Source organism: Orycteropus afer, unplaced genomic scaffold (assembly GCF_000298275.1).
Source record: "Orycteropus afer afer isolate SDZICR_OR568_19922 unplaced genomic scaffold, OryAfe1.0 scaffold00008, whole genome shotgun sequence".
Taxonomy (NCBI): domain Eukaryota; kingdom Metazoa; phylum Chordata; class Mammalia; order Tubulidentata; family Orycteropodidae; genus Orycteropus; species Orycteropus afer.
Window position 1 is genome coordinate 10977017 of NW_006921595.1, and position 18169 is coordinate 10995185.

General features: G+C 44.9%; 1 protein-coding gene across 1 annotated transcript in view; it reads left to right on the forward strand.

The window, feature by feature from the left end:
- The window catches only part of GSDME (gasdermin E), a 125667-nt gene extending 108331 nt beyond the window's left edge, over window positions 1-17336 (forward strand). Inside the window, exons 6-9 of the mRNA XM_007946506.1 lie at window positions 2205-2332; window positions 4895-5090; window positions 10638-10711; window positions 17103-17336. Coding sequence (XP_007944697.1) covers window positions 2205-2332; window positions 4895-5090; window positions 10638-10711; window positions 17103-17336 — 632 coding nt within the window. The remainder of the gene's footprint in view (window positions 1-2204; window positions 2333-4894; window positions 5091-10637; window positions 10712-17102) is intronic.
- The last annotated feature ends 833 nt before the right edge of the window (window positions 17337-18169 follow it).

Here is an 18169-nt window from a genome sequence, read left to right on the forward strand (position 1 = left end):
GCAGTGGGTACTTAAAGTATAGGTGTTAGGGAATTGAGCAAGGAAAAGAAGGAAACATAATTAGGTCAGAGCTCAGGAAAAAGAGCTTAGAACAGCTCAGAATGTGCTCTGGCTTGAAGGGTTAGAAGAGTGACTGTCAACAGGCTTCAGTGGGTCCCAAACCAGAGAATGCTTTTGTTTCTCTAAGAAAAAGGTCAGAAATGGCAATGAAGTGCCAATCTTAAGATAAGGCTTTCCTGACTTAGAAGTCCCTGGACAGTGTAAACAGTAGGCAAGCTTGGCTGCTAACTGACAGGTGGGGAGTTTGAGTCCATCCAGAGGTGCCTTGAAAGAAAGGCCTGGGGATCTACTTCTGAAAGGTCACAGTTACTGAAAACCTGACGGAGCACACTTTTGTTCTGACACACATGGGGTTGCCACGCGTCAGAGTTGACAGTAAGTGTTTTCCCCATCTTATGCAGGGCTGCAGGCCCCTCAGCTTTAGATTGATAATTAGATGTGATTTTCAGCTGCTACTTGAACAATCGGCCAGGTTAGAACCCAGCAGCAATGGCTCTGCAGCCTTGACCAGGGAAGTGAAGACAGTCCTGGAGCTGCAGCTTTCTATAATCTTCCTACAAATTCACCTTCTGCATTGTCCATTTTAGCCAGCCTGTGGGTGGAGTGGGGAGCCTGAGGCTTGTTAGGCAGGAGTGGAGAGCTGGCCTTGGATCCTAGACTGACCAGGACCAGCAGTGTAAGCTGGGACTGGCAGAGACCTACAAGTACCACCAGTTGCCATTAAGGTTTCTCTGATTCATGGTGACCTCAACTCATGGTGTACCCATGTGTGTCAGAGTAGAATTGTGCTCCAAAGGTTTTTTTACTGGCTGATATTTTGGAAGTGAAATGCCCGGGTGGACTTAAACTCCCAACCTTTCAGTTAGCAGCCAAGTCCATTAATCATTTATACCACCCATAGACTCCAAAGGAGCTCTGGTAGCATAGCGCCTAAGGCACTTGACTGCTAACCAGAAGGCTGGCGGTTCATACCCACCAGCCACTCCTGAGCAGGAAGGTTGGGCCTTCTATAGTGATACCACCTCGGAAACCCAAGGAGGGTTTGCTATGAGTCGGGGCCAGCTCGATGGCACATAACAACAATAACAACAACGTAGACTCCAACACACACACTGTTATTGTTAGTTACTGTCAAGTCAGTTCCAACTCATGGCAACCCCATGTGTACAGAGTAGAACTGCTCCATAGGGGTTTTAAGTCTGTGACCATTTGGAAGCAGATCACCAAGTATGTCTGAGTGAGTTCTATCCACCAACCTTTTGGCTCGTAGTCAAGTACTTAACCATTTGTGCCACCCAATTTGTGTATATAGGAGTGCTTCTACATACATCAGTTACTGCTGTTACCCATCCCTCTTTGTGGGGCTTTCTACAACAGTTTGCTGGAGTTTGGCATCCATAGAGGTGGTACATTTAGCTACCCATTCACATCCCTGCATAAGAGAGTATTGTCCTACCATTTTTTTAACCCACTTATTTCATTTTATTAGAAATTTTTTACTATCTTGAAAAAATTAAAAAGGATTATAGGGGAGAGGCTACCAAGCAGCCTGTAGACAATGAAAGTAACAGCAGAATGGACCTCAGTGCTCATCCCCAAGGAGGGGATGGAGAAGGAAAGAATGGATTGGCTGTATTTGCCATGAGACTAGAGAGCCAGCCTCTTTGATAAATGTGCATTAAATATTAAAGGATATAAAATCTGCAATGAATTAGAAGAAAAGATGTGAAAAATAATGTATTTTTGAATTTGTATGGCTCTGATGCATCATAAAAGTACTGACTTATGATTACTAATTCAGGCTTGATGATTTACTTCTCCAGAAATCATGCTCAAGAGCAGTCTAAATGACTTTTCCAGAAAAGAATTGATTTGACTTAATTAATGTTTAGTGAGTCATTAGGGAAAACACTGAAGCCTGAAATACAAAATTGGGTTTCTCTTTCTCTCTCCTTCCCTTCCTTCCTTTCTTCTGACAACAGTGTGGTTGCTTATTGAGAAACATTCAGAGTCTCACTATGGCTTTGCAGGTGGAGATATCTATGAAGGAACTTATGACAGAGAGCTATAAAAAGCAAGAGATGCTGTTCCTGTAAGACTTACACAGCCGTCCCAAGACTGGGAATGTTCTGTTGTTTTCACAGATGCTCTGCTCTTGGAGAAGAATTTCCATCCCTTTGTGGAGCTGCCAGAGAAACAGCAAACAGCTCTGAGAGACATCCTCCAGACAGTCCTATTTGATGATGAATTACTTATGGCCCTGGAAAGAGTGGTAAGACCTGAGACCCCTTGTGGCAATGTCTTTATCCTGGGTTTTCTGGATGCATGAATGGGCTAGACAGGCCTCTTGGGACAAGACTCTGAAATTCTGTTAAAAATTTTCCCCACCTTCTTTTAACCCTAGACCTTGTCACCTTTCACTTTTACTCCCAGACCCAGAGTTTTCTAACTGCAGAAACATAGGTAACATCAGAAATAGAGTGGTATATTAGTTTCCTAGGGCTGCTGCAAGAAATTACCACAAACTTGGTGGCCTGAAACAACAGACATTAAACCTTTCACAGTTCTGGAAGCTGTAAGTCCAAAATCAAGGTGTTGACAGGACCATGCTCCCTCCAAAGGCTCTGGAGGATGACCCTTCCTTGTCCTTTCAGCTTCTCACGGCTCCTGGAGTCCACTGCTTTGTGGTACCATCACTCCAATCTCTGCCTCCATCCTCATATGGCCTTTCTCTCTGCCTCTTCTCTTTTTCTGACTCTTGCAAGGACTCTCATCACTGGATTTAGAGCCTACCCTAATCCAGGATGATCTCATCTAGAGATGTTTACCTTAATTCTGCAGACCCTTATTCTAAGTCTCATTCTGAGACTCCCCATGGTCACATATTTTTTTTGGGCTGCTATTTAACCCACTATAAAGGAGATATGTAGCAGAGTCCAAAAAAGTCACTCTTTTATTTAAACAGGGAAGCAGGCCTTTGCATTTATCTGTTTTGCAGCAGGACTTCCTGGGGTGAGGGACACACCAGCGGCCAACCTCCCTGAGTCCACATTTCGTGTTCTTCACTGAAGAGGGCTGAGACTCTAGGAATCTGACTAACTGTGGTTTTGCTTTTTGTCTTTTTGTTTCTCTGTTATGGAAGGAGTTTGAGCTCTGATTTAATGTTTTATGGTTATCAGGAAAGCATGCATATTATTTTTCCCTCTTGAAATTAGATTGTGCCAAAAAAAAAAAAAAAAAAGCTTAGTCACCAGCTCTGGACCTGCAGTGGTGCTCAGCGTATCTGTGCTTTCTGGTGGACTCAGAGTCCATGGGAGGGAGTGCTAGCCCCAAGGAGGCACACATGTTTCAAAAAGCCCATAGACTTTTATTTCCAAAAATAACTCCTTCCGAGGGGAAAATGTCAGGCCAGCACCTTGTGGAAAGAGCATCAGCCACCCTGTCAGATGCAGAAAAGCAGGCTAGCTGGGTAGTGGGTGGACAGGCAGCTTCATGCAGGAGGATCTGGATGGGGAGGCACAGAAGACATGGAACCAGTGGGTGGTAGTAAGGTAGCTAGGGTGGTCATAACAAGTCCTATGCAGGTGGATGTGGGTGCCCAGGGCCTGGCTAGGAGCATGGCTGGGAGCCGGAGCGCTAACTTGAAAGGCTGAACACCACTCACTATCTTAGTTTCTTAGTGATGCTGTCACAGAAATACCACAAGTGGATGGTTTCAAAGAATAAAAAATTGTTTTCTCATAGTTCAGAAGTCTGAATTCAGGGCACCGACTCTAGGGGGAAGTTCTTTGTCTGTCGGCTCTGGGGGAAGATCATCATTTCAGCTTCTAAAGTTGTTGTTCCCTGGTTCCTTGGAGATATCCACATAACATCTGCCTTTCCCCCATTTGTGCTTTCTTGTCTCCATTTATGCTGCTCTTTATAAATTCAGGACACAAGCTAACATTGTTATGGACTCATTAATGTAACGAAATTTTATTCCCAAATGGGATTACATCCGTAGGTAAAGAAAGGAGTTAGGATTCCAACATATACTTTGGGGGGGTTACAATTCAGCCCATAAGAACCATGATGGTTCTTTATGTTCTCTTCTCCCCATGAGTCAGAATCAACTCTACAGCAACTAACAACAAATCCATGTTCTGCATGTGATCACTTGTAGCTGGTTCCTGGTACAACGTGACAGTCCCGACCCTGGCCTAGAAGGTCCTACCTAATAGTACCTGCATGCTTCCTCCCCTATTGGGCAAGGCTCAGTTTACTGTTTCTATTTCTGTATGAAGGAGCTCTGGTAGCATAGTGCCTAAGGTACTTGACTGCTAACCAGAAGGCTGGTTCAAACCCACCAGCCACTCCTCAGAAGGAAGGTTGAGCAATCCACTTCCATAGAGATGCCGCCTCGGAACCCAAGGAGGGGTCGCTATGAGTCAGGTCTGACTTGATAGCACATAACAACAACAACATTTCTGTATGAGGAAATTTAATCTCAAATATGAGTAATTTCAAAAGCTCAGGGGTCTTCTTCCCTTGTTATTGTTTGGTACCCTCCTGTCAATTCCAACTCATAGTGACCCCATGTGACAGAATAGAAATGCCTCATAGGGTTTCCTAGACTATAATCTTAATGAGAGCAGGTTGACAGGTCCTTTTCCCTGCGGAGCCACTGAGTAGGTTAGAACTGTCAACCTTTAGGTTAGCTACCGAGTGCTTAACTATTGTGCCACTAGGGTTTCTTCTTGCTTCCCTTGAGAGGTGGTGAAGGGATGGGGTATGTGGTGCCCCCATCTTGCTCTTGGTTCTCCACTGTGCCTCTTCTCTCCCCTCTGCCCTGCAGTTTGATGACATGGCCAGAGGCCTCTCCCCTCCACAGGCAGTGATGGGAGAGTTGAAGCCCTTGCAACAGCAGCACCTCTGGGCCTTCCTGCAGTTGGTGGGGTGCAGCCTGCAGGGCAGGCACCCAAGGCAGGAGGATGCCCTCAGCAACCGGGAGCTCTTTTCAACAGCCTACTTCTTGGTCACTGCATTAGCAGGTAGGAAAAAAAAAAAAAAAAAAAAAAAAACCCACAAAGAAAGAAAATAAATGCCTGCTGTTACTTAGAAATCACTTTGCTTACTGTACATGCTTCTGGGGATATGGAAATTATAACAATTGTGGGAGATTTGGTACATATTGTTTCCTCCCTTTCAGCAGGACAGAGTGGAAAACTGAGGATGTTGACATGATTACCATGAAAATCATAGATTTTAGCACGAAGGAGACCTTTCTGCCCACCTTGAGCCTCCTCCACTATCTCCAAGAGTACTTCCTCTCCTGTGGCTTGGAGAGGGCTGTTGCAGGCACACTTCCTTTCCAACACAAGAAATAACTTATGAAAATGCAGCCTGTGATTCACACATGCCACCTGGTGAGCTGAGTAGCAGTAGCATTCATTGGGTGCCTGATCTCCAGCCTTTCGGCCCACTGATCCTCATGGGCTTGTCCACAAACTTACCTTCTCACCCCACGTGCAATATGGCCACTGTCTGGGGCAGGGAAGGTACTGAGAGTCTCCTGAGGCAGAGCCGAGGGCAGCCCAGCATGGTTTCACAGCTTCCTCACCAGCCATGAAATAGCCCTCCAGGAGCGGTGGCATCCTGTTAGTATGAGTGGTGGGTCAAGAAGAGCAACACAGCCCTCATGCCCCTCCAGAGCTCATCATGCCAGGGGCCTGTGGCATGAGAAGGTGGTCACCTTTTATGAGGAAGCTGGACTTTCATTTCCTACTCAGGAAAGTAACATGTGGCAAAGCAGTCTCCTGGTCCCCACAGCTTCCCTTCAAGGTGATGTGAGTCAGGGCACTGGGTTCCTGATACATTCAGGGTCCCTTCCCAGCATCTCATCTCAGGAATATAGGCCCAGGAATCTTCAGTTTTTAAGGGATTAATCAGAGAGAATGCCTCTGCCAGCTTTATAACCTGATGAATATGTGCTCTATGTCTTGTGTCAAGTCATGGAAAAGAGTTTTGACTGGTTGATTGAGAGAGGACATAGACAAAGTGTGGAACTCCACTAGATACCAGTTCCAGTGTTAACGTCAGTTTACTAACTAGACTGTGGTTCAGGTATTCTGTCAGGTGCTAATCCACAGGCCAGAATTTCCACCTTATAAGCCTTTTCTTCATATAACCTATTACTTATTGAAACATTTTTATCAATAGGCTGAATCAGTGAGGTCAGATCTGTAGCACAAGGCTGATATCAACCCGCCATAGTTCCCTTCCCCCTGAGCCAAGACACAGCCTCAGATTCTCTGCAACCTTGCACATAGGCAGCCTCTGAGTTGACATATAACATCAAACATATTTGCTGTTTCTGAGCTGGAAGCTCAGGGATTATGTATTCTTTAAGCACAACTGAAAATCTCTGTAGCCAATTTCTAAACCAAAGATGCCTTTCCCAGCTCTCTGAACATGTAGATTCTCTCATTTACGTGTAGGTCCCAGCAGAGGTCAGCCCTGGTGGAAAGCTCTTTCATTCATGCCCTCAGTAATCCTTGGCCCTTCTCAGCTGACCTTTTGCTGCTACAACAGCATGATCTTCTCCTTAGAATCTGGGCACAGTGCTGACACAGAAAATGTCTTCTTCTGAGGTCCACTTTCTAGCCTTCTGAGTAAGCACACCCGTTCTCAGTTTTGTAGTGCCTTTCCCTGTTAAAAGTACTTCATTGCCAGCATCTGACCTTTCTCCTAGAAAGCCTGTTTCTCTGCTTTGTGACTTTAAGCAAGTCACTAACTCTCCAAGCCTCGCTTGTACAATAGACATGGCCTGTGCAAGAGCAATCAGAATCATTCATTTTGATTCAAACACCTATACTATGTTTTGAGGAGGACTGATGATGCAGTGGTTTAAGCACTCAGCTCCTAACCAAAAGGTTGGCAGTTCAAACCCATCAGCTGCTCTGCAGGGGAAAGATGGTGGCAGTCTGTTTCTGTAAAGATTTATATAGCCTTAGAAACCCTAGTGGGGCAGTTCTACTCTCCAATAGGGTCTCTATGAGCTGGAATTGGCAGCAGTGGGTTTGTACTATGTTTTAGGCTATGCTGGGGGTAGGGGGGAAAGACCCCAGATTCAAACATGTTCTAGAGAGACCCTTTTCTTTAAACAGAAAAAAGGATGAGGGAAACCATCAGCATGCACATAGTACAGATGCCAAATGGAGTCCACTGATTCATGGCCATGGGGCTGATTATTACATGATAGAAAAAAAAGGAAATCATCACAAAATCAAATCATGACTGGTGGCAGATCAGTTCTTCATTGTTGCAGGCAAGACTACAGAAGTGAAAAAACAACCATGATTAGGACATACACAATTGCAGATTAAAAGCATTCCAGGATTGATTCTAGAGCTTGACCATGTGGCTATGTAGTAGTCAGGGTATGCCTCATCACCATGTGCCCCTGAATCATAGCCATAACATGTTTACAAGACAATACCAGGGCCCCAACCTTTAAATTGGTACATGTGGCTGTTTTTGATAATTCATTAGGGACACACCCAGGTAATTTCCCTAGTTCTTGGTGTGAACATAATCTACTTTACTTTTGGTGAAGAAACTGAAAATACCACGGGCTGCCAGAAGAATGGACAAATCTGTCCTGGACAAAGTGTAGCCAGAATGCTGTTTGGAAGCAAGAATGGCCAGACTTTCTCTCTCCTACTTTGGTCATGTTGTCAGAAGGGACCATTTCCTGGAGAAGCATATCATGCTTAGTAAAGTGAAAAGAGTAAGGCCCTTCACAAAATGGATTGCCACAGTGGCTGCAGTGGATGAGCAAGGATTGTGAGGATGGTACTTGACTGGGCACTCTTTGGCTATACATAGGGTTGCTGTGAGTCAGAGCCAACTCGACAGCACCTACAACAACAGTCTACTTTCAATCACACTCTTCTGGAGGGCACACTGCCCCTCCCTAGGTTTGTCTTGGACTTGTCTAGCATAGTCCCATGCTGGTTTAACCATCAGAAAGAACTCAAAATGTCTGAATTTATGTTAAGACTCAAAATAGAGTTAGGGCTCCCACTGTAGACTGAAGCCTTCCACAAACCAAGTGCTTCAGAGTTTAAGTTCTACTATAAGGCACTGCAAACCCACCAGACACTCCTCGGAAGGAAGGTTGGGCAGTCCTACTTCCGTAGCGATACTGCCCCGGAAACCCAAGGAGGGGTCGCTATGAGTCGGGGCCGACTCGACAGCACATAACAACAACAACAACATAAGGCAGTGCTAGACATAGAGGTAGGAAGCAACATAGGGTTCTCGCCCCAAAAGAAAATCAGGGTTGGGTAGTAGCATTAGATGGTAAGCTTTATGAGTCAGAGGCTGTTTTTCAATCCCATAACCACAGCACCTACCCCTATACCAGAATAAAAACCTAACCAAACCAGTTGTTGTGAAGTCTGTTCCAACTCAAGGCAACCCCATGTGTGTCAGAGTAGAACTGGGCTCCGTAGGGTTTTCAGTGGATAACTTTTCAGGAGTAGATTGCCAGGCCTGTCTTCTGAGGAGCCTCTGGGTGGATCCAAACTGCCAACCTTTTGGTTAGCAGCTGTGCACTTGACCATTTCTGCTACTGAGGGACTACATACTTAGTATAATGAGTAACTAAAGTAGTAATGAGGAGCTCTGGTAGCGTAGTGCCTAAGGCACTTGACTGCTAACCAGAAGGCTGGCGGTTCAAATCCACCAGCCACTCCTCGGAAGGAAGATGGGGCAATCTACTTCCGTAGCGATACTGCCTCGGAAACCCAAGGAGGGGTTGCTATGAGTGGGGGCTGACTCAATGGCACGTAATAACAACAACAGCAGAGTAACGTGGAACCAACAGGTTATAAGAACAAGAGATCATGATTATATGGAACTTAGGAACCCCCTGAAAAGTGACGCGACTGATGCATGGACAGGTAGATGTCTATGTTAGTGGCTCATCCAGGACCCCACACCCCAGGTGACTTTGTCCACCAGACCACGTATACTTTCCACCTTCATATTCTTGGTTTCAGGTAATGGCCTGAGGATTTGTTGCAAACTGTAGGCTTTCTCTGTAGGAGAATGCACATGCAACATTTAATGTCATTTTAAGGAGTTCTCTGGTGACATCATCCCCTCTCCCCTCCTGGGGTGCCCCAACATCCTGGCTGTCTCCACCCTCCCCTGGAAAGGCGCCACCATCGTCCACTGAGCTCTGCTGGGTCACAGCCTCAGCAAAAAGCTGCTGCATTTTATAAATAAGGCTGCTAATGAATGCATGTTTCATGAGTTCATAAACAGTCCAGATGACTCAGCAGTTGACTCCTTTTCTCTTTTGCTTTTGAGGCTCAAAGGGTGACTGTTGATAGCCCAAGGAAATTGGGGTCCTTTTAGGAACTGCATCTGTTTTGCCCTGGGAGGCCTTCCTTTAGAATACAGTTTTGAATACCACTGACTTGTATTTCCTTTGTCTGGGGCTCAACAAAGAAGCTCTCTCATGGCTTAGTGCCTAAGGCATTTGACTGCTAACCAGAACGTTAGCAGTTAAAACCCACCAGCCACTCTGCAGAAGGAAGACTGGGCAATCTACTATAAAGATTTACCACCTTGGAAACCCAAATGGGGGTCCCTATGAGTAAAAATCAACTCTGTGGCAGTGAGTTTTTGGGTTTGGGGCTCAGTATGGCCCTCCTGGTGCAGCCTCCACCCTCCTCCACCCTCACACAGCTCTGCACCACCTCCCTCTGCCCCTGGGGTCCTTGTGCATTTCCCACTGAGTTCGTAGTAGGCCAGGGTACCCTGGACAGCCCTGGCCTAGGACACCTGTCCCACCTCTTAGCTTGCATTGGGTTTTCCTCCTCATATGATTGGTGATGTAGGTAGAACTCTTTCTAGTTTATGTAGTGCACTGACGTATATAAAAAAAAAACAACCCTACAATAAATCAAATAAGGAAACTGAGGCTCAGAGAGGTCTACACAAGGCCACACTTCTAATATTTAAACTCAAAAAACTCACTGCCATCAAGTCAATTTGGACTCATAGCAGCAACCTTTGGGTTTCTGAGGCAGTAAATTTTTACAGAAGTAGATTGCCCAGTCTTCCTTCTGCGGAGCGGTTGGTGGATTTGAACCGCCAACCTTCTGGTTAGCAGTCAAATGCCTTATGCACTATGCCAATTTAAACATAGATCCTCGGTCCCCAAACCCCAGGTTGTTTGTATTTTCCCACATGGATTCCTTTGCCCCTGAGTCTGCATGGTTCTTCACTGAATGGCAAGCACTATCCTCTGGTGAAACAGCTGGTTACTGGGCTCCTATAGCTGTTTCCAAAAAGGCCTTTGCTGCCTGTTTAGCACCATTTGTTCATTTATTCAGCATTTATTGAGCACCTACTCTGCCAGGCTGGGGCAAATTTATGTACAATTTATGTACTAATGTACATAATTATGTACAATTTATGTACTAATGCATAAATTAGGTAAAATCCTATACAGGATCCTAACAGGGCTGGCTCTGTTCCCATTGACTTGTTTTTGGAAAATAACTGATTTTTTTCTCCTGCAGAAATGCCAGATAATGCAACAGCTCTGCTGGGCACTTGCTGTAAGCTCCAGATTATTCCTTCGCTGTGCCACTTGGTAAGGAACTTTCAGATGGGGATGGTAGGATTGGGGAGATGGGGACATAGATGCTTACTAGCTGATAAAACACCACTAGGTTTTCTCATCCAAGATAAACCTGTTGCCCCTGAGTTGACTTATAATGACCCTATAGGACAAGGTAGAACTGCCCCATAGGGTTTCCAAAACTTTAAATCTTTACAGGAGTGGATTGCCACATCTTTCTTCCACAGAGCAGCTTGTGGATTTGAACTGCTGACCTCTTGGTTAGCAGCTGAGGGCTTAACTTGAACCACTAGGGCTCCTTCCCCTTCAAGATAGGTTAAACAAACAAGCAAACAAAGAAACAAATGTGTTGCCCTTGATTTGTTTCCAAGTCACGGGGACTCCATGTGTTACAGAGTAGCACTGCTCCAAAGCGTTTTCTTGGCTTTGATCTTTATGGAAGCAGACCACCAGGTCTTTCTTCCATGGGGTTGCTGGGTGAGTTTGAACTGCCAACTTTTAGCTTAGCAGCTGATCACAAACAGCTTGTGCCACTCAGGCTCCTTGAAGGTTGATTAAACAGTTATTAACTGCACTTGTATATACACACACACACACACATAAACACATACAAATGTGCATGCCCAGAGACTGAGGCCTAGAGAGAAAAAATTTTGTCTGAAGAACCTCCTAGCCCAGCTAGGACTCCAACTCTGCATTCCAAATCGCATGTTCTCCCCTTCATTTGGAGAGAATCTTGGCCAAGGCTGGTCTTGATGCATCATTGCAAGGAAGGGTCCTGGCACCATATTATTTGCAATGACAGTTCTGTGCTGAGACCAGTCTTTTTCTGCTGTGCATCAGATTCACTGGGAGGTATTCAAGAAGACTGCTTTGTCTCTGAAAGACCTAAACAGCCTTTCTCATTCTCTACTAAGAATATCATTAGCTTGGTGCCCTTAGGACATGTCATCACAAGAGCAAGAGTAAGGTAGTGATGAGCTCAGCCCCAGAGGGTCAAGGTTAAGTTTTCCTTTTTAAATTAGAAATTGGGTCATTAATAAAAGGAACCATCAACAGGCTGCCCGGAGATCACTGTAATGTGGCCTCTGCAGGTGCTGCTCTGCCTAGGGTAGAGGAGCAGAGCACAGCTCGCCCAATTATTTGAAGGTCCAGTGACTAAGGGCCCAGGCCAGCATGTTAGGTGGACCCAAGGACCACAGCTCAAAGCTCTGTGCTCAGATCTGGGAAGCAGGTGTTGAGGTGGACTACCTACACACCAAAGTTGCTGTTAAGTCAACTGTGACTCATGATGACCGGGTATATGTCAGAGTAGATGATTTTCTGGAGAGTAAATCACTAGGCCTTCCAGGGTGCTTGGGTGGACTCGAGCCAGAACCTTTTGGTTAGTAACCAAACATATTAACCGTTTGTCTCACACAGGAACTCCAGACTACCTAGATGCTGTTGTTTGTTGTTATGTACCATCGAGTTGGATCTGACTCATAGCCACTCCTCCTTGGGTTTCCGAGGCAGTATCACTATGGAAGTAGATTGCCCCATCTTCCTTCTGAGGAGTGGCTGGTGGGTTGAACCAGCCTTCTGGTTAGCAGTCAAGTGCCTTAGGCATTATGCTACCAGAGCTCCCGACTACCTAGATGTTGTTGTTGCTGTTGTTGTTATGTGCTGTCAAGTCGGACCTGACTCATAGCGACCCCTCCTTGGGTTTCTGAGGCAGTATCACTATGGAAGTAGATTGCCCCATCTTCCTTCTGGGGAGTGGCTGGTGGGTTTGAACCTTCTGGTTAGCAGTCAAATGCCTTAGGCACTACGCTACCAGAGCTCCCGACTGCTTAGATAGGACCCTGAAATTTTTTATGCATCTCCTCTGGGCACATTGAACACTATAGCAGGTGCTGTTGATACCTCCTTGGGGAACAGTGACAGTGGAAGAATGTCCTGGCATCATTCTAGGGGGAAGTTTAAACTTCACTCACAAATGAAACCAGATTCCACCCATCCAGGGAAGTGCTACTTTCTTGTACATTGACCACAACAGCTTGTAAATGTGCCTGTGTGTGTGCTCTGCTGCCAGATGAGGGTAAAGGGTGGTGGCTAGCTCAGCTGTGGAAACAATATGTATCATTAGCCTAATTGTACGCATTGATGAGCAAGGCTGCTTCCATTGCCTGCTCACTCTTGGAGCAGCTGATGCTCAGCATTTACTAAGTATTTACAGAGTCATCAACTGCGTCCGGAAGTATATGAAGTGAAAATGCTGCCTAGACCACATTGGCTGACTCCTCCCCCAGCACATTCACACTTAGTTGTCATCTTCCTGCCCTTCAGCTCTATGATTTTATTTTTCTGTTGCCTCCAAATTTTGCTTTAGTTGGAATTCTAAGAGTAGCTACTGGAGCACACTCTTAAGTTCCTAAGTAAAAGGTATCTGCTTTTGCATAGGACTGCCCACCTGCAAAAAGGAGCTCTGGTGGTGCAGAGGTTAAAGCATTTGGGTACTAACCCAAAGGTCAGAAGTGGTTCGAACCCACCAGCTGCTCCAAGGGAGAAAGATGAGACAGTCTGCTTCCGTAAAGATTTACAGCCTTGGAAATCCTACGGAGCAGTTTTACTACGTCCTATAGGGTTTAGTGCCTAAGCCACTTGACTACTAACCAGAAGTCTGGAGGTTCAAACCCACAAGACACTCCTTGGAAGGAAGGTTGGGCAATCTATTTCCATAGTGATACCGCATCAGAAACCCAAGAAGGAGTCACTGTGAGTCAGGTCCGACTCCACGGCACATAACAACAACAACATAGGGTTGTTAAGAAGCTCTGGTAACACAGTGCCAAAGGCATTTAACTGCTAACCAGAAGGTTGGTGGTTCAAACCCACCTGCCATTCTGTGGGAGAAAGACTGGGCAATCTACTTCCGTAAAGATTTACTGCCTCAGAAACCCAATAGCGGTTGATATGAGTCAGAATTGACTTGATGGCAGTGTGTTTGGTTTGGTTTATAGGTTGTTAAGGAACTCTTGTGGTGTAGTGGGTAAGTCATTTGGCTGCTAACCAGAAGGTCAGTGGTTCAAATCCACCAGCTGCTTCATAGGAGTAAGATGAGGCAGTCTTCTTCCATAAAGATTTACAGCCTTGGAAACCCAACGGGGATCACTATGAGTCAGAATCAACTCAGTGGCCGTAGGGTTTTTTTGTTGGTTTATAGGGTTGTTATGAGTTAGAATTAACTTGATGGCAGTGGGTGGTGGTGGGGATTCCCCTGAAAAGGAGTCCCTGTGTAGCGCAAATGATTAAGTGGTCACTGTTAACAGAAAGATTGGCAGTTTGAACCCACCCAGAGCTGCTTTGGTAGACAGAACTGATGGTCTGCTTCTGAAAGGTAACAGCCTTGAAAACCCTGTGGAGCAGTTCTACTCGGCACACATGGAGTCCGCACGAGTCAGGGCTGACTCAAGGGCACCTAGTTACCCATCGACAGAGGTATTTCTTTGTTGGGGCTGCTCAACACAATAAAATAAATGAATTTTCTTTAAAGCCTTCCTGGATGTCTTCACATAATCTCCCCTTAGACATTACAACAGCTCTTCTCAAGATAGGGAGGCTCCTGCCTCTTGAAGGAATTTAAGTATCATGTATTTCTTAGAGACTCACTTAGGGCACAAAATCTCCCACAATCCTAGTCTTCTTTTGTCTGGTGGTCAAAGTAACTTCAAGAGTGGCTTTTTGGAATACAGTGTCACATACAGAAACACCTTTGCCCAGAACTGGTAAAAGGTAAGTTAGAGTCATCAATGTTGTTGTTAGGTGACATCAGGTCAGTTCCAACTCACAGACCCCATGTGATAGAGTAGAACTGCCCCATAGGGTTTTCTAGGCTGTAATTGTCACAGAAGCAGATAGCTGGGTATTTCTCCCACAGAGCCTCTGGGCGAGTTCGAACTGGCAGCCTTTCAGTTGGCAGCCAAGTGCTTAACCACTATGGCACCTGGGCATCTTGAGTCCACCATGGATGACTTTAATTCCTTTTATACGAAAAGTACCTGTGGCAGATGGGGTTGTTGGATGTTTAGAGAAGGAAGCTGGATGCTGCCGAGCACTTCTTAACTGGACTGTGAAGATGCCAACCACCCTTCTGCGCTGGTGGCGCTCATTGTGTCACCACCAGGAGGTGGACCTTGTGCTTATGACCTAGGCCTAATCCACTCTCTAAAGCACAAGTGATGCTTTACAGCCTGGGCCAAATGGTGATGCTAGACCTGTGGTTACACGGTATGAACTGTAATTGGCAAATCTTCAAGGTGTTGATTCGTAAGGCTGATTTTAATAATAGACACTCAAATGCTTTTATATTCAAATGAGGGCTGCCTTCAGTCACTTGGGCGAGTGGCATGTTCCTTTCAGGAAGGTTGCTATTGCTCAGAACATTTCTGGAATTGTTTGTTTGGAATTCCCTTTACACCCAGTTGAAATTCATGCCTACTTTAGAGGCTTATTTCTTTTTTTTTTTGTTATAAATATGACTTTCCACATTGTTAATCTGCTTCGGTCCTAAATGACTGTTTCAGAATCAAATCTGGCAAACTTGTATTTACTGAAGATATTTGAAGTAATAATAGTGCCACAGGCCCTGATTAAGACAATGAAAGTTTCAACTATGTCTTGAGTAGTGACCTCATTGGAATTAGAGCTGCTTCTGAAGTGACCTCTTTGAAGAACCAATAATCATTTGATACATTAGTGTCTGTTTTAGGCAGGATAAATGGTGAGCAAGACAGACAAGGTCCCTGTCTCATTAGCAGCTGATGTTCTAGTAAGGGGAAACAGACTAACCAGTGAAAATCACAAAGATAATGTAGATAGTAAGTTTATGAAGACAACAATGGAGTAATAGAATAGTGGCTGGGATCTGGGGTGGTTGTAATATGCCATTGAGTCAAGTCCAACTCATAACAACCCTATAGAACTCATAGAACCAGAGTAAATGTGCTGTATAAGGTTTCCCAGCCTGACATCATTACAGGGCAGATTGCCAGGTCTTTTCTCTTGCAGAAAAATTCCCACTGCCATCGAGTCGATTCTGACTCATAGTGACCCCTACTGGGTCTCTGAGTCAGTAAATCTTTAAGAAAGTAGATTGCCCAGTCTTGCTTCCACAGAATGGCTGGTGAGTTTGAACCACCAACCTTCTGGTTAGCAGTCAAATGCCTTTGGCACTGTGCTACCAAACCAGAGCTTCTTAACAACCCTATAGAACATGGTAAAAATGCTCTGTAGGGTTTCCAAGGCTATAAGTCTTTACAGAAGCAGACTGCCTCATCTTTCTCCTGTGGAGCAGCTAGTGGGTTCAAACCGCCGCTGACCTTTTGGTTAGTACCCAAATGCTTTAACCTCTGCACCACCAGAGCTCTTTTTGCAGGGTGGATGGTTTTGTGCAAAAGCAGATACCTTCCACTTAGGAACTTCGAGTGTGCTCCAGTAGCTACCCTTAGTATTCCAACTAGAACAAAATTTGGAGGCAACAAAAAAATAAAATCATAGAGCTGAAGTGCAGGAAGATGGGTTCAAACTAGAGGGATTCAAACTGCCAACCTTTTCTTTAGCAGCCAAGCACTTAACCATTGCGCTAACAGGAATCCTTGATTGGGGTATGGAGTAGCTAGATGGAGAAGGGATTGGGAAAGGCCTTTCTGATGTGGTATTTCAACTGATGAATGATGAGAGGGAAATATATATGAAAATCTGGAGAAAGTGTGTTCTGGGTCGAAGGAAGAGCAAGGGCAAAGGTTCTTGAGATAGGAAGCATAATCAAATAAACCATAGCACCTACCTTTGAGGAAGTCATGCAAATATATAAGATGTTCTGATATGTTCATTCAGATGAAAGAAACAACCTCTACATACCCTCTGATCAAGAAAGGGTATACTCTGACTCCTATAATCTGCATGAGTAAATTAAATTTTACCAGGTAAAAGGTTGTTGTTGTTGTTATGTGCTGTCGAGTCAAACCCGACTCATAGCGACCCCTCCTTGGGTTTCCGAGGCAGTATCACTACGGAAGTAGGATTGCCCAACCTTCCTTCCGAGGAGTGGCTGGTGGGTTTGAACCACCAGCCGTCTGGTTAGCAGGCAAGTGTCTTAGCCACTGTACTACCAGATAAAAAGTAGAGTTTAGAAAGTAGAGATTCAGACAGGTGACTCTGGGGAAATGGGATAAAATTAGGTCTGAGGTCCTGGCTTGGGACAAGGCTTTGTTACATCTTAATGGTTTTTCTGCTCCATTTGGAAGATTTAGAAAACAATGTATTTTTTTTCCCCATAATTACGTAGAACGGCATTACTGTCCAGCCATGTGGATTTTCTAGTACATTTTAAAAATGAGCTCATTTCAGTGTGTAATTTCAGCTTCGTGCTCTGTCTGCTGATGGGTTGTCTGATCTTGAAGACCCATCCTTGGCTCCTCTGGTAGACACAGAAAAGTTTGGGATTGTGCAGCATTTGTTTGCCTTGGCCGACATCAGTCTGGAGAGACTGCAGTCATCTGTGAAAGCTGTCATCCTGAAGGACTCGAACGTTCTCCCGCTGATTCTTTGCATTGCCCTTATTGGACTCTGTGCTTTAGGCAGAGGACATGAGTAATGTCATGGGTTAGCAGTACATGGTATTAGCCAAGCCTGGGTGTTTTTCAGCAGCTGTTAAGATGCCACTTTGGATTTTGGTCAGTTCCATGTTAACTGATCAATGAAATGAATTTACAAAACAGTTTTTATAAGTGGTGCACTATGAATGACCTCACTTTTAACAAGCAGGTACTGGTAAACAGCTCTTCTTTTTGAGGCCTTCTGGAGCTGGTGACCCAGTGTCTAAGTTAAATCCCAGCACCTGAAAGAGCAAACCAGTTGCTGTCAAGTCAGTTCTCATTCATGGCGACTCCATACTCATGTCTGGGTGGAACTGTGCTCCAGAGGGTTGTCAGTGGCTGACATTTTGGAAGCAGACTGCTAGGCCTTTCTTCTAAGGTGCCTCTGTGTGGACTCAAACCTCCAACGTTTCACTTAGCAGCCAAGTGTGCTAATCCTTTGCACCACTCAGGGACTTTTCAAGAGCATAAGGGTGTACTAAATCAGAGGAGAGTTGAGAATTCTAAGCTAACTACATTCCGATCTTTTTTTTTTTCCTTAAGAAAAATCACATTTCTTGCTTTCTGTTATACAAAAATAGGAGACTAGCATTTTGATCCAAAAATTCATTTTAAATGGTGAGTGCTCTGGGAAGCAATTTCTCTGCATAGAAGAGCTATTTTGAATGTACTGTATGTTATATGGTGATTGACAAATGAACTGTAAATGCCACTAGAGTACAGATACTCCTCTGCTAAACAAGATTATATTAAAAAAAAATCTAATCATAAGACACCCCTGCTTGGTATTCTAGGTATATGCATTTTACTTTCCTTGCTATTCTTTGATTAA